Source organism: Ptychodera flava, chromosome 8 (assembly GCF_041260155.1).
Source record: "Ptychodera flava strain L36383 chromosome 8, AS_Pfla_20210202, whole genome shotgun sequence".
NCBI lineage: Eukaryota > Metazoa > Hemichordata > Enteropneusta > Ptychoderidae > Ptychodera > Ptychodera flava.
The window spans coordinates 28,966,701-28,994,239 of NC_091935.1; the positions used below are offsets into that span (position 1 = coordinate 28,966,701).

The 27,539-nt window shown below is 36.2% G+C and overlaps 1 protein-coding gene across 3 annotated transcripts in view; it reads left to right on the forward strand.

Annotated features, from left to right (window-relative positions):
* LOC139138964 (cytosolic carboxypeptidase 6-like) overlaps positions 1 to 27,539 on the forward strand; it is a 54,476-nt gene extending 26,937 nt beyond the window's left edge. Inside the window, exons 9-15 of one of the 3 annotated variants that reach the window (XM_070707611.1) lie at positions 12,711 to 12,822; positions 13,863 to 14,015; positions 16,018 to 16,180; positions 16,709 to 16,809; positions 18,555 to 18,657; positions 21,184 to 21,240; positions 23,497 to 25,699. In XM_070707611.1, the coding sequence (XP_070563712.1) occupies positions 12,711 to 12,822; positions 13,863 to 14,015; positions 16,018 to 16,180; positions 16,709 to 16,809; positions 18,555 to 18,657; positions 21,184 to 21,191 (640 nt within the window). In that variant the 3' untranslated portion in view covers positions 21,192 to 21,240; positions 23,497 to 25,699. Of the gene's footprint in view, positions 1 to 12,710; positions 12,823 to 13,862; positions 14,016 to 16,017; positions 16,181 to 16,708; positions 16,810 to 18,554; positions 18,658 to 21,183; positions 21,241 to 23,496 lie in introns of all 3 variants that reach the window. The other 2 variants (XM_070707610.1, XM_070707609.1) reach the window with 2 other exon arrangements.

The following is a 27,539-nucleotide window of genomic DNA, read 5'->3' on the forward strand; positions in this document are numbered from 1 at the left end:
GGGGTCAGTGAATGGTCCATTCATTAGTTTATGCTCTTTTATGGAATATCAATGAGCTATGTCCTCTGCACAATATCTGTAGCATATTATTTCTATCCCTACCTCTCAGTTACATTGGTATGGCCCAGTATTTATACTCGCAAAGCTAGACCTTTCCATGGCATTATGCCAAAAGGGTAAAAGGGTTTACTGTGCCGGAGTTACAGTATAAAGACAGCCAGTGTCACCCCTATAGCTGTTGAATGGAATGGCCTGTTCTAGAAAACTGCCTTGTGATTTTTAGAGTAGAGGGATCACAATATTTAGGAGTACATAGTACATGTATAGTTGTTATGTATTTATACAGAATATTCTTGTTAATAGTTTATTAATCTGAGCAAATATGAAAATGTCAAGGTTTTTTTTGACTTCGCACCTTGACAGAGTGCTGGTTGTTGCCTTACCAATCACGTTATTTCTTCTAGCTTTTGTCAAACCTGTATCACTTTACCAGATAACAAACTTCAAGAAATTCAGCATGTTCATAATTTTTAAAGAATTTTTTATAGGCATAATTTTTACTGAAAATTAACTAATAATTAATGTTTCGACTGTGCTTTAGAATTTTTAAACTGAGTAGGAAATCATTGTGTGATGATAATTCTGTTAAAAGTACCCCAGCCTGTTCATTGTGCTTGTGCAAACATTTATTTTATAATAAGATTTGCACTGGCATTTCCAACCTACCCACAGAAATCACACCAGAATTATTAAAAGCAATTGCAGTTATAGTCACAAGCAGACCGAAATGATTGATGAGCCAATACACACATGTGTGTGTAAGTGTGGTTCATGATAAATGTTGTAATTATGTAAAGTAGAAAAAACGAAGAAAGGTGTTAAATGTCAAACAGGATTGTTTTGAACTACTTTGAGGAGAGGATTGATGTCGTACAGTTATGCAAGTAGGGCAACTTGAATCTTGGAATGGAGATATTTCTGTAATAGACACCTTCCATTCATTAATAATAGAGAATTTAATGTTTAATATACATCTTAATTGGAAAATCAAAATTCCAAGTAGACTAGCGTGCCCTTCTAGAAACATATAATATCTATAGGAAAGTCATTAAAAAGAAATTTGGATAATTTCTTTTTAATTTGTTATGGACAGTATGCTTGTATTTTGATTTTTAAGCGTTGTAAAAGATAGATTTTGAAGCTTAAAGTCTTAGTCGGTCTTTTTTTTCCCTTTGTTTTGGTGATTTTTTTAGAACAACCAAAAACTTATGTGGAAATGTGTAATACAAACTTCTTTGCTTTGATCAACAGGTAGTTTTAGCTCTGCAATGTTGAGCATATTGGATAGGTTGATTGTCTGTCTTCTATTGCCCTCAATCAAGTTAACCTTCTTGTTTGAGACCCCAGCTCAGAAAGTGTACATATTTGGTTCCCAGATTCCTGGAAATAATCTAACTTACATTTGAAATAACCTAACTTACATTCAAATGATGGGGAAATGATTTTTGTCAAAAACATATTATCTTATACCACTCATCTCATAGGTGTAAAGTGTCATACGTTGCTTACTGTGATCTATGAATGCCTTTCTGTAGAATTGGCATAATATCATCTGCAGTTGGCGTAATATTGCCATGTGAGTGCAAAATTTTCAACATTTTTCTCTTGTTTTTGACTTCAGTAATCCTCTTCTGAAACCACTGATATAAAAACTACCAGATCCATTATGTTGTTCCAAGTCATACATGACCTTATTCATTTTTTCCTAGATAACAAATCTGAATATGCAAAATTTTAGTGTGATTTTTCTCATTTTCAGGTGAAAGCATCTTTTTCTTTGTTACTGCTGCTCCAATAGCTTTCAAATTTGATGTCTTTCTAGGGATTGTCCAAATCACTTTTCTTCTTTTACAAAAAAATCTTCTCTGAAACTAGTACATGTCGACTAGATCTTGAATCAGGTATTTTAGGTTCCTAGGGATTATCTCATTCAGGTTTGTTCAAAAAGATAAAATTTACATTGCATTTTTTTTTCCAAATTCTATTTTTTTTATCAAACATACTTCTCTGATACTATTTGTAACTATACTAATTTGATATGTAGCTTCCAGTTGATGTACTCTTTAAGGGTTTTGAAAATTAGCGCAATTTGCATATGTAAATTTTTTATCAACTTTTTTTTTTATTCCTTGTCCAAAATACGTTGTTAAAGTGCTCATTCAATAACTACCAATCATTTATTTTAGTTTCCATGGGATATACTTTCACAAATTTGTTCAAATGATGGTGAAATTTGCATATGCAGATTTTGCTAAATTCGTCTTGTTCAGCAAAAGATTTCTATTTTAATACGCTGGTCTGACAGCTTTGAAATTTGATTTGTAGCTTCCTAGGGGTGTTGCCTTGCATATATACAAGTACCATCGACACAAAATTTGTGTTTTTCTATATTTTTCTTCAGAATATCTACTGAAATTTGAAATTTGCTTTGTAACCAGGTTTTTAGTCCCCGCGGACGAAGTCCGGCGGGGACTTATAGATTGGGTCCCGTCTGTGCGTCCGTCCGTCCGTCCGTCCGTCCGTCCGTCCGTCCGTCATCAACAGTTTCTCAGACACAGCTAAACCAATTTCGTTCAAACTTGGCACAAAGGCATAGCACTATGACCTACAGATGCATGTCGATTTATTTTGTGATATGATACAATATGGGCGCGAGGCGGCCATTTTGTTGCGATTTTTCAGGTCTTTGGACCATAACTCAGACATCCTTGAACAGATTCTGTTCAAACTTGGCACAAAGGCATAACACCATGGCTTTTATATCCATGTGAAATTATTTCGCGATACGATCCAATATGGGCGCGAGGCGGCCATTTTGTTGCGATTTTTCATGTCTTTGGACCATAACTTATACATCCTTGAACAGATTCTGTTCAAACTTGGCACAGAGGCATAACACTATGGCCTACATGTGCATGTCAAATTATTTTGTGATACGATCCAATATGGCCGCAAGGCGGCCATTTTGGTTGCCATTTTTCGTGTCTTCAAACCATAACTCAAATATCCTTGAACTGATTCTGTCCAAACTTGGCACAAAGGCATAATACTATAGCCTACAAACGCATGTCGAATTACATTGCGATACTATCCAATATGGGCGCGAGGCAGCCATTTTGTTGCGATTTTTCATGTCTTTGGACCATAACTTATACATCCTTGAACAGATTCTGTTCAAACTTGGCACAGAGGCATAACACTATGGCCTACATGTGCATGTCAAATTATTTTGTGATACGATCCAATATGGCCGCAAGGCGGCCATTTTGGTTGCCATTTTTCGTGTCTTCAAACCATAACTCAAATATCCTTGAACTGATTCTGTCCAAACTTGGCACAAAGGCATAATACTATAGCCTACAAACGCATGTCGAATTACATTGCGATACTATCCAATATGGGCGTGAGGCGGCCATTTTGTTGCAATTTTTCATGTCTTTGGACCATAACTCAGACATCCTTGAACCGATTCTGTTCAAATTTGGCACAAAAGCAAAACATTATGCCCTTCATATGAACACCAATTTATTTCATGATATGATCCAATATGGCCGACAGGCGGCCATTTTTTTGCAATTTTTTCATGTCTTTGAACCATGACTCAAACATCTTTGAACCGATGTTTTTCAAACTTGGCACAAAGGCAAAGCACTATGGCATACATATGCATGTATCAATTAACCTTGCGATAGGATCCAATATGGCTGCAGAACTGCCATGTTGGAATTTTGCATGTCTTTGAAGCGTAATTCAAAGGTCATTACACCCATTTTGTCCAAACTTGGCACAAAGATCAAGCACTATGGCATACATATACATGTCAATTTCTTCGTGACATTGTTCCAATATGCCTGCCAGATTGTCATTTTTTTCCAATATCGCTGCCAGATGGTCATTTTTGGATTTTTTCATGTCTTTTAGGCTTAATCATATGCAAATTCCTTAACCAATGTTGTTGAGACTTGGTACAAAGATACAGTACTATGGCATACATATGCATGTCTATTTTGTGCTATGATCCATATGGTCAATAGACAGCCATTTGATTTCAATTTTGGTGTGATTTTTTTATGTCTTTGAAACATAAACATAGGTCACTGTCCCTAGATGGACTGATTTTGTTCAAACGTGATACGAAGATAAAATACTATGGCTGCATTCTTGTGCACATTAATTTGTTTCATTATATGATCCCAAGTGGCTGATTACAACAACATACCCGATCCCATACCATTTCGAAAATTCCACCAAACCATGTGTATAGTATGTGCCGTCATGACACTAGAGGCAGTGAGGGCATCGTTATGTGTGATGTAATCAAAAGTTCCTTCAGTGGTCATTACTGGCAGAGATGAGTCATTTATTGAACGTTCCTCAGATTATTTTATTATGCAAGTCACAGCCCGGATGCACCCGTTGCATCAATGTCATTCCACAGCTACCTAGACCACAGCTACCTAGACACCAAAGATTATAACAAAATGGACAAGCGGGGACTGTGTCATCAACGATGACTTGTTAAGGATAACCTCTTCCAGGTGCTACCAATGAGTAATATGATGCACTCACAGCCATTTTACTCCATGGTAAAATCCCCATAACATATTAAGTTCCATTCTTGCCCACGAGGGTCTCACAGTAACCAAACGGGAAAGAAATGATCAAGTAATCCAGTTTTCAACAAATCCTTCATAAACATAAAAAAATCAGTGAAATCCAAGTGCTTCCTTTAGATTAATCCATCTAACTAGCAGGAACTCCCAGATGACATGTCCTTAATTTTGATTAATAGTGGTGACTTAAAATGCCCTTCATATGATTACTATAATGTTTGGTGGGTTTTATATGTAATATACAGTTTCAAAAAGGCCTGTAAAGGAGGTAAAAAGTTACCTGCCTTGTGGAAAAGCTGATTTTTATATCCACTTGGCAGTTGCAAGTGTCAACCTTCAATTGGATAATTCACCAACTCCATCACATATTCCGCCAATACTTTTGACCATTTCTACATTGCTGTGACTATCCATACTAAAATTGGTTATCCTGTTTATGACACTGTATTCAGATAACTCATGCTCTAGTTAGGTAGACTTATGTCGATGTGGCCTTTAAAATTTACGCGGAAAAGAAAAAAATGTACGTGTTATATTTAGCTCATATTTGTATGTCACGGACATTTCACAACAAGCAGTCATTTGTCATAATAGTTATTTCATGCAGTTCCAATTTAGAACCAATAATGTTGAGACATGTTCAAAGCATTTGGGCATACCTTCCGCATTCTATCACCAGTTCCAGTAATTATATCCTCAGAAATTGAGCCTTCCCCACTGTCAGTTCAAGTGATAGATGTCATGTCCTCTACCTGGAATTCAGATGAAATTTTAGACTGCCTGAACGAGTCATCGCAAAGGGAAAATGTATACACCGTGTGATTTCATCCACATTATTTTTCAAGAGAAAAATGTGAAGCTGTCTTGAATGATGACAGCGTACCATGTTTGTCAAGTTCATTTGAGGTCACTTGTGATAGAGACCTTCTCAATTAAAATAAACGAGTCCCCTAATGACATTTTTCAGGTGCTATAAATGGACAGCTATAATTTTCAATACTTTAATTATCATACGGATGTAATTTGTGTGTGTACTTGTGGTAATGACAGTTTTCTTGGTCACCTGATCAAGGATAGTGAATTGATATAAATACCTGCCTGTGTGCCATATGTATTGTGGACATGTATCAGATGATGAATGAATTCTGTACAACCTACAAGACATAAATAAGTATTATAATACACTGATACTCGTTGGTATGCCATAAGTGACGTCTGCCCTTTGATTATGCATGATGTGGTTAGTAAAACAGCAGTGTTCTGTACACTGTTTAGAACAATAGTCCTGGCTATTATGCTATCAACAAGACAAAAATATAAATAAACACTACTCAGCAACACCATCATCAAAATGTAATTGCCAGTTGAGCTGAATATATAACAAGTAATAAATATGATATTATATAAAAGAATGTCATTAATTATTCATCGGCGATATCATCATCAAAATATGATTACCAGTGGAGTTGCAAATATAAATAAGCAATAAACATTGTATTTCATTCCAAAAATATGATAATTTATCAGCGATGCCATAATCAAAATATTATAGCAAATAGAGTTTTAAAATGGAACAAACAACAAACATAGTATTCCATCAAGGCTATGAATGGTGTTTCTAAACTTCAGTACAACATGAAGTGATGTAACTAGATGCCATAAAACACTGTAGGTTGTGCTATTTTTTCACAGAACTTTAGTCAAATATACCACTTCTCAGATCCAGCCTGCCTTCTATTTAACGTTTCAATCATCCAGTGAAAACAACATCAGACCCTAAAACAAACATAAAAGTCCGTCTCAGAATGCAATGATAATTTTGGTTCACTTTTCTTCACAACTCTGGAAAATGATTTATAAACTCATGAACTTTTCATAGTGAAATATTTCTTCTCATCCAAGTCCTGCCACAAGAGTATACGTGAGTGTACTAATTTTTTAGATCAGTGTTTGAAATAATGTGGTCAGGCATGCCTCATTGCCTGATATAAATTTAACCTCGGTATATTAATAACATAATTCAAGTTATTTATGAGGGTAGACATTACTGCCATTAATTCTGATATCATGGATGTCAGGTTACCATGCAAGTCTAGAAATGTTGCCCCATAGTGTATTATCACACTCATAATTTACACCAAAAATGATGAAAATTTCTCACCAGACTTTACTGAACAGTCATCAGATTTATTCTATGGGCGACCAGCCATTGTCGTGTATGTCATAGTCTGTCCATCCACTGGTGGTTAGGGGTGCTCTGTGTTTGTGTTTCCTGACAGCCCACTCATGGTCAGACCACCTGAAAAGTTCATCAGTAAAGTTTTGTTCTTTGGTCATAGGCCACAGGTTGTTGCTAATTGTATTGTCATTCCAAGCCAGGCAGACTTTCCAAGCAAGTTATTTCTCTATGATGAAATTATTCAGTTTTGTTCTGTCATTTATTATATATAGTACTAAGTGTGTTTACCATGTTGGTATGTCTATTTTTCAGTACATTTTATACATACATTTTCTATCATTCTCTTTATTTGTCTTCGTATTCTGCTATCTTTCCTCTTCAACTCTCTATTATGGATATGTGAAGAGGAAGGGTGGTGTGAACCCCTGTCTATACTTATTTTTTGCATAACTCTGTGCCTAGAACATGCTTGTTGATGTTTTGAGGTTTCTGGGATTCAGAAAGAAATACGGATTTCACCATTACATCAGCAAAAGGAATTTATAATTTTAGAGGTTGTATGCCTACTTAGTCATAAAAATATCATTGGTGGTATCAGTGTTTCAGCCAGCGTGCGGCATTGTGATATTTGACGCAATTTTTTTTGTTTTGTCCCGATAAAATAACCGTTGTGGGTCACCATGATGCAATCTGAGTAGGCCATATTTTAGAGGCTATTGAATTTTTAGACAGTGCCTCGTGGACAGAAAACTACGGCTATACAATAACATGTTGTAAGATGTTGAAACAGTTTACCCTCCTTCCTACAAAGTTGCATTGTATTGAAACAGTTTACTCTCCTTTCTACAATGTTACAAATCCCCTGGTACGTAAAACAAACATTGTTGCTGTTCGATACTACAATACATCACGGATGCACAACGTCCATGAATACACTGAGGCTTGGTTCTGCATAGGTGAGTGCCGCGTACCGGTCGTCCTTGAGTTCAAGTTTTACCTACATTGCTTGCATAAAAATTTGGCCTGCAGCTACTCAGTTTGATAGTAAAAACCATAATTTCTAAGGAAACTTTCACAAACAGAGTCATTGTACAAGTGAAAAGGAGAAAAACAGAGGTTTTCTGAAAGGTCAAATCTGGGTCATTTCACGTGATGTCATGGATGAAGACCCTTTAAGTACACAATTATGGTTCAAAAGAGACCTAGGGAGGGCCAATAGGTACAATCTTATGTTAAAAAGAAATTTCTTGGTGCCTTCCAATTTAAATGGCATTTAGCTTGACTGTCAGTTTTAAATTCTACTTTATTAAGAGTCATGGCAAAGGGAAATTGTCAACAGTACTTGCAGTAAGCATATTCATTTTCAAATCTTCACATTTGAGAGCTGCAATTTTGCATGGTAACTTACATCAAAGCAACAATTCAAAAGTAGAGCTTAAAATTGTCCATTTGGCATATTTCAAACTGCTATAACTTATACAAGAAATGGTGTGATTCTGAATGATTTTAATATTTCTGCAGATTTCACCAGTTTAATGATATAATAGTGAACATCACTAGACATTTCTTGATGATATCAAAATATAAATGAAAATATTTCTGGGCTAAAATGTTAGCATAATCTTTGAAACAATGATTACTCTAAAACATTGGGAAATTAAATGAACAATATCAATATTGTGTATTGTTTTACAGGATTTGGGTTTGGCCAAACCATTTTTGTCTCAAGAAAATACTTATGCCTAAGATGCTATTGAGCCTGCTTGATCACAACTATGACACAACACCAGGGCCTTAAACACCACAATAATTGTATCTACATTGCCATAATGCTACCCAATGCTTTCTTTCTGCATGGAAAATTTTATCTGTGTGGCTCACAAAATTTTCATCATGACTTAAAAACTGCATAAATTTGCCACATGAGAAGCTTGTAGCTTAAATGTATTAAGGCTGTCATTCTGTGAACGCTGCAGAATGCTACAGAAATATTCTGTATCTTTGGTAATATACACTTCACATTGCTACCTGATTTTTAGAATTGCCACCTAATTTTATTTCCAGTGTTAAAAAATTACCACCAGAAATGAAAAAATATTTCTATCACTTTAATGTCATAAAAACACAGATAATTAATGCAATAAAAACTGAACAAATATTTCTTTAATGTAAAATACAAAACATTTTGATTTGAAAAATGAAGAACTCCTGAATACCAAGAAAGTTGTTGCCACACTTGAGATCATAAACTACCTAAAATATGTTCAAAGTGGCTACAAGATTTTTGATTTGGCTAATGAGTTGGCTAATCATCTTGGTGACTTAGGGGGAGCCCTACAGTTTATGTGCATACCACGTGGTAGCAGTAAACTTAATGATACTGCAAGTTTCATGTTGGCACAATTTTGCACAACACCATTGGCCTACTGACCGTTAATGCACTCACCTGACCCCTGCCTATTGAACACCAAATATAGTACCAGGTCATAATGACACATAATAACACTGTACTGTGTTGTTTTATTGAAATACATTACATGTCCCCCAAAAATTTAATTTGTCCCCCATTCAGACCTACTATGGGTCACTGTGTCCCCATGCAAGCAAAAGCTGGCTGAAACACTGTGGGTATGCAGTGCTCAACCAACAATTGGCAAAATAGAAATTATAATGATAGTGGTAAAAATGAAAACACGTATTAATCAATGCAGGAGTATGCAAATGTCTGTATTCATTTATATGCATGTAATTTTGTACATTGCCATATCCACTTGTAGTATAGTTTTCCCCTGTTGAGTGAAATATTTTAAAATTATACAAGTATACAATATGAAAGTCACATGCACGTCTGCGCTTGTCTGCATATCGTCTGAAGGCTTGGTCAGACTGGATAAATTTGTATCAAATGTTGAAGGCACTGTTGCATGTCAACATGTTTATTTTCTAAAACAGTAGCAAATTTTAATGACCAGGTATATTTTATAACAACTTAAAATAGATCTACTGGCTTGATATGAACAAGTACATGTATGTCAGCCCAATGTTAATAACTCCATAAATAAATAAGGAGTCAGGAAGCTATCTTGGTCCGATTCGCCCACAGCCAACGGATATTTCCGTTAATTGCATTTATGATTAAATGCAGAGTTGATGTATGGGTGACATTGAATTCAGTGTGGCACGTTTAGCCTTCAAAGTGATTTCGTGATTAGCCCCTGTGAATGTTTAATTTCAATATCTGTTTTTCCGAACTGAGCATATAACGCAGGAGGGGGTCCCGGTGGACAAACCAGAAAAACCACAACAAGTATCCCATTGTCTTCCAAATGCACCCAGTGTCATAATGGTGTATTTTAAAAGATATTGTAAAATGTTACGTGACAGGGAGCTGAGAGAAAACACACAGCAATGATATGTGCAGTCAAGTAATATGCTTTTCAACACTGAATAATTTGTTTACTTTGCAAACAATTACATAAATTCCTACTTCCTTTGGACATAAATAGTGCGAGTATTGAGTGCCTTGTGACATGATATTGTATAATTTAGCGCAAAGCGTGGAGACACAGTCTTCCTGGAACCAGAGACATGTGTTAGGTATTGGTATCTTTGCTGATGACTACAACTTACTGCCTTGACTTCAGTTGTCAGAGGTTACGCTATAGTTAACAGTTGCTATGGTTACCGGAAGAGTGGGTGCACTTAAAATTTGTAAGAGGTCTCTGACTATGATTTATGGTACATTAATCCATTTCGTTTCGCTCCATGACAACTGGTGACCACCATTCAATATAATTTCTAACATTTAATTTACTAATTTTACTGTGAAAGACTTAAGAATGAAAAGGTTTTATTTAGGAATTGATGTTAATTAATAAGTCTCCTGCTAGAGTTGTACATGTGGAGTTGAAAAAAACCATTAATGTAGGTGGATCAACTGTGATGTGGATTAATCTCTGTCCTTGTGGTAAAGTTTAATTTTGTCATGTATATGCCTGTAGCAAATTATAACTCTGTATTTCTTTATTTATGATGATAGTTGTATGACTTAAAATTAATTTTTTCAGTTTCAAATTGATGATTCTGTCATTGCCAACTTTGTATTTGGATTGGTTTGTTTGAATGCCTGGCCCAGTGCTACTGTCTGTAATGCAGTTGTAGTTGACATGTAGGGTATATCTGCTCAGCAGTAGACTGCCCCCCCCCCACCCCCCCCCCACCCCCCGGTCACTTGGCTTTTCTTGGCAGCAGTTACTAGTGGGCCAGTGCGCTCACCTCACTATCTCCACAACAGCCTACCACTTAGCACAAGAGTTTGTTGTGAAGTTTATTCTTGAAACTTATTCAATCTGTTTATATGCCTATAGACTTGGAGCAATTCTAGCTTAGCAGTTAAGGTAGTCAACATATTGTGCTGTAATCTCATAGTTTCTGTGTTGTAGAATGCCTATCAGTTGACTGCTTGATGTGGGAGATTTTGTACTTGTAAGGTGTTTTAGGCAGGAGATTTTTCATCTTTTGGTTGTTTCAGGTTGGACATGGAACTGCACCCCTTGGCTGTTGTGAGGGGGCGGGTTTCGACCGATAGGTTTAGTCTGTGGCCATCAGCTCTTTTAGGTTGGATAAAGAGATGTCCGTCGGCAGTTCTGTGTTGGCAGTCATTCAAGTGAACAGTGCCTCTTCATTTGGTCAGATACAGCATGTCTGCAAATGTCTTGCGTGTTAGGCCAAACAGTGGCCATTTGAAATAAGTGTGTAGGTATAACAGTATTCCATGTGGGTACAAATTTTTTTGTAAGCCTATCTTCAGGTTTCTTTGTTTTGTACAGATTGTCTGTGGGTAGTTGAGTATACTGTATGACAATCATCATCATCATCCCGCTTAATTCTGTCTGTGGGAGAAATTATACATCATGCATGCTATCGATTAAATCTGATCTTTTTGGTGCTGTCAATGCATCTAAGTGTTTGTTGAATAGCTACATACAGAGGGACTGTGGTCTATCCTACACGGTTACAAGTCATATCTTATAGGCACACACTGAAGCATATCTGTAGGGCTGTTTCTTCCCTTGGGATTTATGTGTGGGTCGTTAGGTACAGCTATTCTTTATGATAATGGGCGTAAGGATGGCGTCTGTGCCCACTTTGTGTCTGTACTAGAAAAGTTATGTATTATTTGTGTGGTTGATAAATTTGTCCTATGAGTGTCGACAATTACAACACCTTATTTTCCTGGCCAGGCAATATTTCAGTGAGTTAATATTATACACAGTGTTCATTTGTCAGTTTCATGGAGTGCAATCTATGTATCTATTGAGAGAAGAATAATATTTTAATGATAATAATATTTAACTCTTCAAAAATGCAATCAACAAACGTCTCAGTGCGCTATATACAACAGTTTAAAAAGTTACAAAAATACAGCTAAAAAACCCTGATAAACCACAATTACTAGTAAAATTTAGTGAAAAGATAGGTCTTCACACTACTTTTAAAAGATTTGATATTTCTGGCGCAATGAATTTCTGATGGCAGTGCATGCCACAGCAAAGGAGCACATACCGAAAAAGCTCTCTGACCATAAGACTTATTAAAATAACCACAAGGAGGAGTTACATGCAATATCTCAGAAGATGGCAGATCTCTTGTCGGTACATTCAGGTCAATTAAATCGGTCAGATAAAGAGGTGGCATCACCTCTGACAATCTTAAAAGTAGTCAAAAAAATTCTGAAATGAATACGAATTGGTAAGAGCAAAAATTATTAATTTGCTGCATTTAAGAATAACATTAATATTCATGATAAAGATAGTAAAGTAATAATATATTGTTGCCATTTTATATTCTCATGGCAGGTGTTCTTTGATGGGATTTGATCTGAATCGTCATTGGCAGGATCCGTCACCATGGGCACATCCCACCCTTCATGCATGTAAACAGCTACTCATGGAATTGGATTCTGATCCGGTAAGTCAACATATCAACACTATTCATCCAATGATTGGTGTTACACAGTCCACCAGGATGACATACACACCCAGATAAATCTATCTTGACTGTGCATTTCAAAAGAAACTGTAGATTTTTCCCAGTTGTGTCCACTCTATCCTGGAAGATCCATGGCTTGAGGCAGGGCTGAACCCATTCTGGTAAGAAGAAGGGCTCTGGAAGACAGGGCTGTACTTTTCGTCATGAAGAGGAACAGTACAGCCCAGCCTTGAGCGATGGAGTTTCCAGTCTGGATCTACCCAATCTTGAAGTATTTTAAAGTTTGTAAAATGTTTCTAATTGGGGCAGGATAGATGGTATTAAATTTAACCCTTCCAGTCATTTTGTGTTCAGTGTACACAGCCTGAAGTATAAGCTAATATTGCTGCTCACCGTGTATATACTGGGCAAGACTGAAAAACACTGTTCATTCTGAGCCATATTACAACTCATTATATACGGTCTGTTTGTAATTCGTGACTGGCTCCGTACAAGAACCATGTTATTACCACAAGGAGGACAGCGTAAACTGTAAAGTTTTCTGCAGCTACATTGAATACAACAAATCAAACTATCAACAGTTTACTTAAGGTAATATGTGCCTCAGAACTGAAAGAGACTTATACTTTTGACCAAACTTTCCACGGAGCAAATCTTCAGACAAAATCAGGCATCACCTTGTAAATTTGGCGCTAGAGAAATAAGTTACCAAAAATTTACCAGAATTTGAAATTCAAAATAGCCACTACGCCATGTTAAAAATTAAATTTTCAATTTTCACAAAAGTAAGACAGTGAAAACTTTATTTGCCCCAAGATCTTCAAAATGAGCCCACACAAGTGGTAGATCAGAAAAGCATCGGAAAAATTTTTGAGTCTAAATATCTGTCAAATATCTGTCCCTGTGGTGCCTTCTACCTTAATTCAAAGACTTATTCCAATTTTATTTATTACTGATTACAATTGTAAAATTGATTTGTAACAAAATGTTGTAAATGATATTGTGTTTTTGTTTGACAGAAAGTAGATTTGGATTTCTACATAGACTTGCATGCACATTCTACGTTGATGAATGGATTCATGTATGGCAATGTCTATGATGATATGGAGAGATACGAGAGACAGGCAATCTTCCCCAAACTTTTGTGTGCTAATGCTGAAGATTTCTCAATGGTAAGTTCCTGTATTATCAGTAAAGATTGTATGACAGGGGCTGGTGGTCATTACAGCCAGCATGTGACCTTTGTAGACCGGCAGAAGGTCATGACCCATAGAAAGACGTGTGGGCTGTACAGCCAAGATTCAGTGGGGAAGGTTTTATCATACCGGTATACCTTATGAATGCCATAATATCCCACAACATGATACTCCACACATTTCTGAAGACAATGTCCTGTTAGACATTGAAATGTATTTGCTATTTGGTTCAAAAATGCAAAGTAAGGTATATGACTTCAGAGATTGAAAACAGATGCCATATGTCAGGCTGATTTTGTGCACAAAATCACATGCTCACAGATAGCAACATCAATATGAATTGTGAGGTCATTGTATGATCATACTTACCTTGTTTGAGCAACTTTGGAACTTTGGAACTGCTCAAATGTCAGCAGGTTTTCTCCAATTTTCCATTCATATGCTAATGTGTAACATATAAATCATATATGATAATATCTGCTACTTTGAAACATAGTGTGTGTGTATGTGTGTGCCAGTATGACTCTTCTCTCAAGGTAGCCATTCTGGATAGTCTGTTTGAAAATATTTGAATATAACTGTCATAATTTTCATATCTGACACTTTTGTCATTTTTGCAAGAAATCATCACAGAGAAAGCTTCTTAGTCATCACCTTTTAGTTCTGTGATTTTTTATGTGCCGTTTAACCCCCTCATATCCACTATTTTGGAACGGCCCTTTTATCTTCAATAGTATGGCTTGACCCATATCATATCAAAGGGGATGAACAGGTTAAAAAATGGAAGACGAGTATTTTCACATTCATTGTCTGTTACAGCAGCATTTGATCCCCTAGGAATTGTAGAAATGAAGTATATTATTTAAATTTCATTGTTAAGCTGTCACTGTGTATGATTAGGTGGCAAGGGACGATAATTGCTTTTTCAATTATCAACTTGAAGTCCAATGTCAACATCTGATGTTGACGGGTTACCAAGCAGTGTCAAGGTCAAGTTGAATGTGATCTCTTTCACTGCAATCGTTTTCTTTCTTTGGTGCCACGTGGTATGGTTTGATCTTCACAGAAGGTATAGGGAAACGAGTACAGTTGGATACTGAGGAATGGCTGAATGGTTCTTCTTGAGTATATTTTATGAGTATTAAAGATAATGATGTGAAGGTTGATAGGTTGTGTTTATTAGGTTGTAGAGGTTAATGGCACTTGGAGTACACAGTGATGTTGTTTTTGCAGATTGTTTTTAAGGCAATTTCAAATCTAACATGTTGCCCTCTGTTCAAATTTATGTTTTACCTCCCGAACATTTCTGACTCAGTGTGTTTCAGAGCAGTTGGTGGCGTACAGTAATTTTTGAAATTTTATGATATTGATGAAAGTTAATGTTCTCACTACTCTATGCAACTCAGATGTGATATTCTCTTTGAAATTAGAATTTCTGATACCTTGCTTGTCAACATTTTAGACCCATTTGTCTTTAAAGACATTACTGAGCAAAGTCTTGTTTTCTTGGAACTGTTCAAACTCTTTGTTTAGTCAGTTTGTTCAGTTCAGCTCAGGAAATCATCGAAGTTTGTATTGTATGCTGAAAATGACTGCCTAACTTCATGTAATTTAGCTTGAAGGACTATGCTATAAGTTTCTGTAAACCAGGATTATTAACAACACCCTACTTCAGAATGACTCTGCATAAAGGTTTATGCTGTTTAACATGAAACCATTTTCAGGACTTTCATATTTCTTTACCATGGTCCCTGAAGAGCTTTTGACACTATAAGTAACTAAGCTGTTTAGGTGGGCATTGACACCATCACTGCTGTGTTCACATTCATAGGTTAGACAGAAATGTTACAAGAATTAAATTTCAGCTGTCACAAGGTGTAAAATATGAATGACCGTTTATTGAAAGTTCTTTATTTCCTGTTCTTAAAGACAGATTTTAACAGAAAGTGAAAATTAAAATGGTATGGTTTCTTTGCAGGGCAATACGTCTTTCAATAGGGATGCTGTCAAAGCGGGCACAGCTCGTAGATTCCTGGGTGGGATTCTTGACGAGAGCTCTCACTGCTACACTTTAGAAGTCTCATTTTTCTGCTACACCACAACAACCACCAGTGCTGTACTGCCTTACACTGAAGAAGGATGTATCCTTTCCAAAATAATCCCCTCAGAATTAGTCTCAGATCCTACTCAACCCCTACCCCTTCCTTATCAATAATAGTATAACCCATCTCTATTCACAGGGTAGGTAAAGGAAGCAGTTTAGACAATGGCGTAATGCTGTGTAGATGTGGGGGAAAAAAATCCAAAACAAGCATGATTCTTTTTATCTGTAGGCAAAACATGTAAAGTTAGTTGTACATTTGAATTTTCGACTCTAAGTGTACTTCAACATAAATATAAAAATATCATAAGATTCTGCATAAAACTAAATCGACTTTGGTACCTTAGAATCGTTAAAACACAAAAACATCAAAATGTGATCATGTTTAGTGGTTTCTCTCTACGTTCTCAGAATTCATCGTTTTAATTCCTTTTTGCTTTAAGCTTTTCAATCCTATTTTCTCAAGAGACCCAACTCAGACGGCAACAGCTTTAGAGCCAAAGCATGGTGTTGGAAAGCTGAAGAAAACCCTTTATAAATGTATCTTTTCTTTAACCTCCATAAACAGATTTGAAACTGGGTCGAAATTTGGCCAAGACGTTTCTTGATTACTACAAGCTTACGTCATTGATTACTCCTAAACCAGCGGCAAGCATCAACATGCAACAGGTATGTTAAACATTGAGCCTGACTTGGTTTTGAGGTGTTGACTATCAGAAGTGTAAAACAAGCTTTAAGACACACTTTCACCCTATAGTGATACATATGTGCATTTATTGACAGTACAGTGCTGCTGAAAACCAAAGTAGCCTGTTGTTTTTTTTCTTCATTTCTTTGTAATTATCAGTTCACAAAGAGAAATACTTACTCCTATCATTTTCTCCCATAATGAAGAATAGAATGTACTAGATGTCATAATTCTACATCCTCTATTCACTGTCAGTTCCAATACCAACTTCTTAAACCATCCTTTCTGAAGCATACTCTGTATCATTTCTATTTTTGTCAAGTATCTGATGATGTTTCCTTCATGAGGGCTTAAAATTTAGGTCCTTTTGTGTCAGATTTGTTATCCAGATATTCTTTTTATGCATAGATCATCACTGTCGTAGACATTCAGTCAAAGTTGTTTTGTTAGTTTGTAGGCCAGCCTGGATTTAGAAGTTTCTTCTCTCTATACAATATTTTTCCTGAAAACCTTTCATCTTACTCACTTACACACCAGTGTACTTTTGGCTCTCAAGGGCTATGCTGATTTGGTAAAAAATGAAACATATTTACATTTGTAAAGGTGTACAAATACAGTAGTATCTAATTTCTGATACACTTCTGCTCACAAGCAGAAGGCAGGCTGAAGCCAAGACGTCTTATTGTGGTTTTCATTGTTGGCTTCTATTAATGGGAATCGGAAGATCAAATTTTAGAAGTGATAAAATGAAGTTGTAACCCTTTCATGCCCTTAAGCCTTTATATGGATCCACTCACTGTCTGGAAACCATTGATGTAAACCAGTCTGGTGGTTACATGGGTGATACATGATTCCCCTGCAATATTTTGTCCAAATTATAGAACACTTTGCCATAATACAGATAGGGAAATATGCCTTTATGTGTCTATGCTGTTAAAATATTGTTTTGTCATATTATTGTAATTGTGATGTTCTTATTGTTGTGATGTTCTCATTGTTATGTTTTGACATCAAGTATACAGTAACATCTCACTGAAATCACAGTTTTTTTGCCAGGGAGAAAGATTTGCAAATCACAATTTTGTAAAAAAACAAACTTTCAGCACAGCCGTCTTACCCAAATTTAGCAGATTATAGAGAAGGGTAGAAATTGTCTCAAAGTGTGAAAATGATACAGTCTGAAGTATTAAAGAAAGTGAAGTTCTTTGTTGAACTTTCCTGTTTTGAAAATATTTACATTTCAGTGCTAACAGAAGTCCACAAATGTATATGTGGAAAACCTGTAGCTAGTGACTGTGCAATCATTATTTACATTACAGTAACCACACTTCACCTATTTTACAATTATTGCAAACATTTTAGTACTAGCATTTATACCCTGATATGGTAACATTTTAATATTTATGCATTAATTGAGCTTTCAGGAGCAGTGGGAAAGTGCTTTTAATATATTAAAAACAAAAACTTGTTTTCAAAATGGCATATTCAACCCTTTCTCTTCTCTCCCCCTTTTACCCTGTGTGTAAGTCCAACCCTCTACTTGACACAAAGGGTATATTCCAAATATGGTTGTTAAACGGTATATGTATTTTGTGCATTTACCATATCTTCCTATTCCGTGCTACTGTATGTGTTATAATATATGCGTTAACATCTGTATGGCAATCATTGTACATATTATCTAATATCTGTATGGCAACTGTCAATCATTGTACGTATTATCCAGGTGCGAGATAAGATTCAGCGTCGTAGAGAATGGGTTAATGCACGTCGTTCATCTACTAACATGCGCCGATCTTCACGACCTCATGCCAGCGACTCTTCGGAAGGTAAAAGTGGGCAACTGTTTCTGAGCGGTGATGGTGTTGCTGTTTTTAAAAAGCTTTGTAGATTTTAAAGAGAAAAGCGCATGTTTGCTTGTTGTGTGCCTCTATAGATAAGCTTTCTATGCATGCTGTGGTTTCCCTAAATGCACCGGTCTGATCACGTTTGCTTCCACTGTCATTGTAATGGGAACTTGTAAGGAATTCTACACTCACTCCATCTGATCTTCATGCCGTAGTTGGAGATGTCCAGCAGTGCACAGACACTCAAATCCATATTATTCTCATTCTCTCACAAGATTCTGTATATTCCATTATCTACCTGCAAGATTAATGCTGAAATCTGTAACCAATATATCAGCAACATACCCCACTGTCTCATCAACACTTAGTTCCCTTGGATTCTTGTCCAATACAGTTTTCTTCAGACCTCAATAATGGTACCTATTAAGCTATCACGGCATTCTACATCAGTCATTGCATAAAGTGTTGTTTTCTGGTTTAATATTCCAAAGTAGAGTTTCTTTATTTCAATAACAAAATATGATTTTTATCATCTGAAAACTTTTAAAGATCTGATACTGTGTAATATTCCACAGGATAAGTAGAAATCAACCAATCAGTTACGCGCTGAACACAATCATCAATACATCAAGTAAAAATGTTTTCCTTTTCTAAAACTATCCAAGACCAATATTTGGCTGACAAATTAGTTATCAAGGCTTTTATTTCTGATGAAATTAAAACAAATATTTACATTTGTCAGGTTACCTCTTGTCGCGTGATGGCCTGGCATTCTCAAATTACAGGAATTAGCAACACTCAGGAAGTGATGACAAATTTGTAACAATAAATGTGTTAGGAATCCTGCAGACAGCGTTTCAGGTTTCATCATTATATTGTTTGTTGTGGACTGCTGCGGGATTGTGAAACCCCATAAATCTTCAAAGATTTTATTTATGACAGTCCATAGAAACAGAAGCACAGTAATTTCCAACAAAGCACACTCCTGCAGTTGTTGAGAGATGTTCATTGTCAGGGTCAAGTGTTACCCCAGTAGTCATGGCACAGATTTCATGGCATTTGGTACTTTAATCACAGTGAAACACGTTCATGTTCTACTACATCTATATTACGCTCATAAAATTTTGTCTAAATTTTACTGGTGTTTTACATTTTACTGAATTCTTGAGGCTGTGAAGTGCTTTCAAAGTGTCTCCTTTCAACTTGTTGATATAAACTTTGCACCCTTCCTACTGTCACCGCTTAATGAATTATATATCCATAGTGGAAATTATACCTAGTCACTGGGCACCACAGGAAATACACTGTTAAAGTGACACATAGACTGTATTCCTACGTAGCACACCACTTCAATCCACTGCCATGGCTCCTGCACAGTGACCCACTTCTCACACCTGTACTTTGTGACCCCCCACCCCTCCTCATGAGGGCTAACCAGCAGCTCATCAGAAGAAATGATACCGTTGGTTCAAGGATTTATACCACCTGTTCAACAAATTTACATATTGTGTGAACAGTGAAATATATAGAAATGGACCAATGGTAGACAACCCTACAAGAGAGCTGCAGGCAGCCCCTACTGTTGTGTATTGGGTTTTTGTTTGTACCCTGGTGTATGTGTAACTACTATTTGTATTGTTGTGTTTTGTTTTGCTTTTGCGTGTCATGCAGCGTTTGAAATGGTGTTAATTTTTTGCTACAAAAAGATGAAAGAACACGAAAGGCAGGGGCAAATTAACAAGTTACAGACAAAATATTTTGGCCCATCCTTCAGTGGAAATTCTTAGAATTCGAATGTAGTTTCTTTCACACAATCTGAAAGATTATATATGCTATTAAAGACAGGTCATTTAGCCCTACTCTATATTAAGTTTGTTTGCACACATGCATGCTGTCGCAAATTTGTGCTAGCAGTTGTGACCTGGATTTCCCACAATGCATCACCACATAAGAATGTATACAACACAATTAGCTAGGCCACCTGTATGTAATTTTATGATCCTCTAATCAAAAGTGAAACTTTAGGAAAAGTAGAGACTACAATTTCAAATCCCTGGTGACCAACTGTACAATCTCACGGCAGTTCCATTTCAGTGGAGCTGACCGTGGCCTGTGGATTAGACCATATGTTTCAGTTCCAATGTTGAGTATACACTTGATATTAAATACATTCAAACACTTCCATCATGGGAAGAGGATTAATCAAACACTGGCTTCAAGGTGACAGGATTCTACTATGGTTTCACAGGCTCAGAGGATTTAGACTTAGTCTTGAGATGTTCAGGTACATGGTTACTGTTCACAGGTTGCCCACGCATGGTTTGAATGCTTGCTGAGTGTGCTTTGACAGGAAAATCTCACACAGTTGTCACTGAGAATAAAAACACCCAGGGATGACATAGTGGCTGCTTTGATGGTTTGTCACAGTGTAAAATATTATCCAGTGTATAAAACCACTGTACCTATTTCATAGGTTTAGTGTGTAACACCAATGTCCCTGTTTCATAGGTTTTTGACATCACTGTCCTGTTTATTACAACAAGGTTAGCAATCACAAAATGACACGTAAGTATATATTGAGACGAGTGTTGTAGACTTGACAGTGATAAACTGTCACACTGCAATACACCGACACACGTTTGCTTTTTGTCCCACACTACCACTGTTTGTTGTTATAAAACTCTGATTTTTACCACGTGATGTGACGTTGCACCCCATGTAAGTTGTCACACATACGGCTTGATACAAGAATGTGGTATTAGCATTGTCACAACACCTGGTTATTGTTCGTCATGACAACCATGCCAGCCTTTGTCTTTACATCATCACAACCACAATGTATCCATCTTTAATGATTTCCTAATTAGGCTGATGTCCATCGCAAGTTTAATACATTCCCAACACAAAACTCAAGCTCCACAGCGCGTGTCAGTTAAACTTGGCGACTGAAACAACTCAGAGTGACCGTGAAATCAAATATTTTGTAAACAACTGACTTCAGGATGGCATAGATATTCTTACATATTTTGATAGTTGCAGCACTGCCCAACCCCCTTTTCCCAGTTTTGCAGTCCAACAAACAGACTATCAAACCATGTGTTATACCCTCCATAGGGATTCCACTGTACCAAATAGTCATAACAAACAGTAAACCATGTTATACATAGCTATAATAGGCTTATAATTTTACCAAGGACATGTTGTTTTTAACAATGATTATCTATCAAGTAAGTATATGTAGACTGGCGTGTAACTTGCCCAAGGTTGCATATTCTTGATGCAATCAGTAATTATTCTGGATAACAAAACACAGAAGCTTGCATCTGTTAGGGTGTCCATATGTACATAGTATTAAAGTCCACAAATTGGTCTAGTGTGGTTTAATCGCCAAGAGTAGTGTCCTTAAAGGACAGGCACCTAGGGAGTCTTTCTACACTGAAGAATAGTTGTATAGATGGGGAGATCAATTATGGATCATTTGCGAGTCATTTGAAAAAATAACAGAACTTTGGCGTTAAGTTTCTTAAAAATAAATAATTGTACTGTACATTCTTCAGTAGATTTACGATGGGTAGAGAAACAGACAAGTGTCAAAAAGTGCATCAAAAGATATTCATTTGGGCCCGTAAAGACGTGAGAGACAACACCTGATAGAGAGGCTAAGTTTATGCACTGTTTGAGATGACCTCCCAGTTTGTATGTATTGCAGCAATGGTCCCCCATAGTTGTGTGATCATCGTTTTGTCGGACGGAAATTTCTGTATGTGTGATTATGTTTGTGTGTGTCTGTTTCAGTGTTTGTGCGTGAGAGAGTTCTAAGTTCTGTCAGCGATGTATTGGGCTGGTCATTTGCATTGGAAGGTATATAACACCCGCACAGTGGACACCCTTGTGTGTGAGTTTGATACAGAATGAAGGCAGTCTGCACTGAGTGAATTTACATAAACCAAATATAGTAACTCAAATCAGTGGTTGATTCGCCAAACAGAAATATGCTGGTATCTTGATAATGGAATATTCATCAACTGCCTGTTGTGTCAAACAAAAATCAGCGTGTTGCCTTCCTGTTTGTTGAGACAGAACACTAATTATCGAGGATGTAAGAATCTTTCCTGCTGCATGGATGAACATTGGGTTTAATTTTGGACCATTGAACATAAACAGACTGAGGACTTTAATATCAGTAATCTGTTATGCAAAGACATGATGATACGGATGACCCTTCAATGTCATTTCTATATCAGCTTGGTTCATTTCTGCATGACTTGTTACTCAATAAGTTTGACGTGTTTGTATGGAGTGAATTTTATGAGTGCACGTTGACACACTTTCTGATGTAGCTCCATCTTGTGCCATAAAAATCACAAGACAATATTGTTTTGCCAACATTTACGTTTTATTGCTTTCTTTATGCTCTTTACGAGAGAAAGCCTTTCTAATGTAAATTTGGACAATAAAATGACATTTCATTCAACATTTAACGTAGAATTTATGGATATATAAACTTAATACATATTTTCTGGTATTAATTTTTGTGAAAATTTGTTTTCTCTACCAGGAAAATGTCACATGTGTACATCTTCATTTTTATAATACACCATTTTCATAATACACAGTTCTGACTTCTGCTGAGTTACTATCTTATTGTGTATGGACATGAAAATGCATACCAGTGTATCATATAGTATCATTCCAACACAAGGGTGTTCAGTCTGAAACAGGCGGTTAGGTAGAGGTGATATTATAGACAAGTTCAAGGTCTGCTTATATACTGATCATCATTTCTTTCATTTTATCCTTTCTTCTTCTCCCTGACTCCAGGTGTCCGAGAAGACGTATAGATCCCGGAGAGACAGGCTACAGGAAAGCAATAAACAAATGCAGAGACCTGGTCTGCACATGGAGGGAAACGGACGTGTTTCTGGGTATTCCTGGCAGCGAGCCGGCGACAGCGACACCGGTATCCATTTCAGAATGCAACACAGGGACCAAAGAGATAGACGATACTAGTCAGAGTGTTAGAGGGGTGGGTTGGGGTGGGGCAAAAGGAGAGCCCAGAAATACCTGTTTACCTTCCTGTTGACAGATCAAGCAGCCATTTGCACCCCAATCAGTTTTCTAAATTTCAAAAAAAACAGTACAGGGTAATATTATGACAGTTATCAATTCCTATGAACCAATGTTCAAACCAAGAGAAAAGGATAGAGTTGATTTATATCAAAAATGCCATTTTTTCAAGAATTGATATAATAATCATATATTTTCAAATTTTTAGAAAAATCTGGGAAAGGATTGTCGTGAAAGTCATTGTTCAATTTTCACACAAAAAAGAACCATCATGACATGAAATCCTGTTTTTTCAAACCGAAAAGACTCCACATTTTATCTTTGTTTCATGATGGTCCATAAGCCCTCTTATTATTATTTCTCTTTCAAGATTGGCCATAAAAAGATTATATCAGACTTTTTTTCATTATTCAGAGAAAGACATCATTGACAATAAAATATTTATCGGATTGATGTTCAGTGTCAAGTACACAGTGTAGCCTGTTCTTGACATCTTTGGCATGGTAAAAGTGCCATGAAAAACATTCACAAGGAAACAATGTGGGCATGGTTTCGGCAACTGTCATATAAGATGGAAAAAACCAAACAACGTTGTACTTTCAGTTCAAAAGAAAACATTTACTTTCCCTTAGGTTGTTTTGATGTCTGTGCATAGTGTTCCAGAAAGATCAGTGTATGTATGTGTGCTACTGAGAATAATCAAACGTCATTAAACGTGACTGTGGCATACAGTTTTCTCTTGAAATTCAAAAATTAGAACTTTTCATGTATTTCATGCATTGCCGAAAAGGTTGGTTCAAACCATGGAAGTTAAGTTTTGAAGAGATAGAGCATGATTAATCCCTAACAACCTCAAATATTTACCAGCTGCCATTTTGTGCAACCAGACGGCAATATTTCAAACTCTAAGTTTATAAAAATATTTCAATGCCTAGTCTTACTAACCCTTGCATCGCAATTTTTCATGTCACAAGTTCAATGAGGAACTATGATGACCAGCCTTTTAGAAATTAGCCTCCGTTGAATCAGTAGTTTCCAATGAGAGTTGCATTTCATAATTTGATGCTCATCACATCAAGACAGACTTTCTGTAGTAACAGGCATTTGTATAAGGCTAAAACCCTTTCACCACAATGGTTTGACCCACCCCATTGTTATCAATGGTGAGTGTGGATCGGTTTACAGGTAATTAGGGATGAATAGGGTAACCTGGTTAGCATCAACAGTTTTTAGGTGCTCTCACCATGTGTGGGTTATTCCATCTGCAGCCAAAGGGGAGGGGTGGACAACCTTGATGAAATCTCAATACCAGTGATGGAAAAAATGCCACTAACATACAATACAGTGTGTTTGTCAATGATGGCTTTCTCTTTTTCATGAAAATGAATATATTTCTTGTGATGATAAAGAGAACTTAAGACTGATTGGAACAACAGATATTAAACAGACCCCACGGCAAGGTACTTATCTTTTCAAATATATGCAATAACAAGCTGCATTGCAGGGGCCATTGCGAAACACGCAAGCACAACAAAGTTTAAATCTTACATCCAAGTACCCTTCTTTGGCAGCTTAATGTGACAGATATATTTACCATGTAAAATATGTAGATATGTTCAATTTTTATAAACAGTTGAATTTTTTCATCAACTGTGAGTTTTCAACATGTATTGCTCTGTGTTCATAGCTTTCCTTTATCAATATGTTTGTGTAAATAAGATTTCAAGTTGTTTTGTATATCGATAATGTAGAAACTGTCCCAGTTTTGACATATTGTTAAATGATGATCTACTTTGGCATACAACATTGTCATAATTCTAAATATGGAACATTTTACAGTTCTTGTGTCACATTTACGAAAAACTTAAATCAGCTGTTGTAAAAATTGTTTCTGTAGATAATGATGATTTCAATAAAAAAAAGTTTGAAAAGTGTGAAGAAACAGTGTATATTAAAATGCTTCTCGTGTTTTTCTTTTTTCTCTTCAAATTGTGTAAATACAGCAGTATTCTGACAAGCTCTGTTCCTTGTATGCTTATATGAGACGGAAAGAAATTGAAAATGTTCAACACAAAGCTGTAAAAGATGTGCCAAATTCACAGATTTCTTACTAGCTTATGAATGCGATTGTCACTGAAAGCACAAAATGTTATTTTCCCCCTCTTTCATTATATCTATGCAATACACTTGATCCAAAGTTCCAGGTAACTTTTTGGTAGGGAATTTAATGGTCTCTGTCATACTATAAGTCAAGCCAGAATTTCTGTATCCAGTTATTTGCTATGGAAATGAGTTTTTGCAACTTTCCTGTGGAATGAATACGCCAATACCTTGATTGATTCAAGCAGAATAGAATAATTGCAATAATTAATCAGTGAATTACGACAATTAAACCTGTACCACGTTCAACCATGGTTGAATAATGACACTACCCTAGTGACTAAATCACCAAGGTTTACACTCAATTTACCATCTCTGATATGGACTGGCTCAACTTGATAAATACCTGACTTGACAGTCGTGATCTATAACGACTAAGACCAAGGTACAAGATAATAAACCAATTTTATTTCATGTCAGTTGTCAGTATTAAAGTTGATATACTGTCAATGAAGTAATGTGACACCAACTCTACATACGTGTAATGTTTCCTTAGAAGTGGTATGTCTGACGTTCAAGTTTATGTACAACCAACATGGCAGATAGGGTGTGTAATATACCGTTGCAAAATGACGTACAAAATTAATATTTCATAATCTTATAAGATAAGCAGACATCTCGTATCATTGGTATGACAGATTGTTTACAGGGATTTGTGTTATGCCAGCATTGCTAACATGTAAATTGGAATTTCAAATGCATTGTAGATACTCAGATTGATGGATTAGTTGGCATCAGGTAGACCATCAGGATTTGTGAAAAGTTTTGGTAGGGATCTTAAAATGGCAGACGAATGTCAGCACAAACTTGAAAATGCAAATGTTGTTATGTCAAAGTTTCCCATTTCAATGAAAATGAAATTTCAAAGAGTACAGTGCAAAGATAGTGTTGATTTTGCTGAGACTTCGATAAGTTGATCTATTCAAGAAATTATAAAGAGTCACCGTGGTCTTAACACCACATTTCAGCATTTGATTGTAATAATTATGTTTTTAAAAGAAATGTGTCATTTTAATTTCTCCTCAGCATTACTTGAAGCAAATCTTGACACCTTTCTCACACACAGAAGCTACCATTTTGTAAGCAATTTCTGTTTCTCATTTTGTTTACACTTTTATTTAATCAATTGAAAGTATCCCGTGAAACTAAAGATCACTTGTATGTAACGTTAAGAGTACAATCAGATTCCTGTTTGTATGTTCTTCACTGAATAAAAAAGATATGGTGCAGTCAGATTTGACAAATTATTCTTAGATTCCCATTTGTCAGTATTGCGTTCAGTCTTTTCTACACGCTGCACTTTGCTACTTTTCAGATACACTGTCAAATTGATCAATTTCACGAAAAATCCTACTCTTTAAACTTTTCCTTTCATCTGAGGTAGAAGCTTGCATTACTTGAAATCTGAGAATTTCAGTCAATAGAATTTGAGCTAGTCGCCTGAAATTCCCAAACATTTTTCTTTGGCACCTTTCAAAATTTTTGTTAAGAATCTTTTTTTGTGTGTGTTGTCATGGCAGCTGTCAGTAATCATTATGTATGACATCATCAAGTGACCTTTAACCAAAATCATTTGCATAAACTTTGTAACAGTTCATTGTGTGTAAATAAAAGTTGCCGGCTGTTGCAAAATTGGA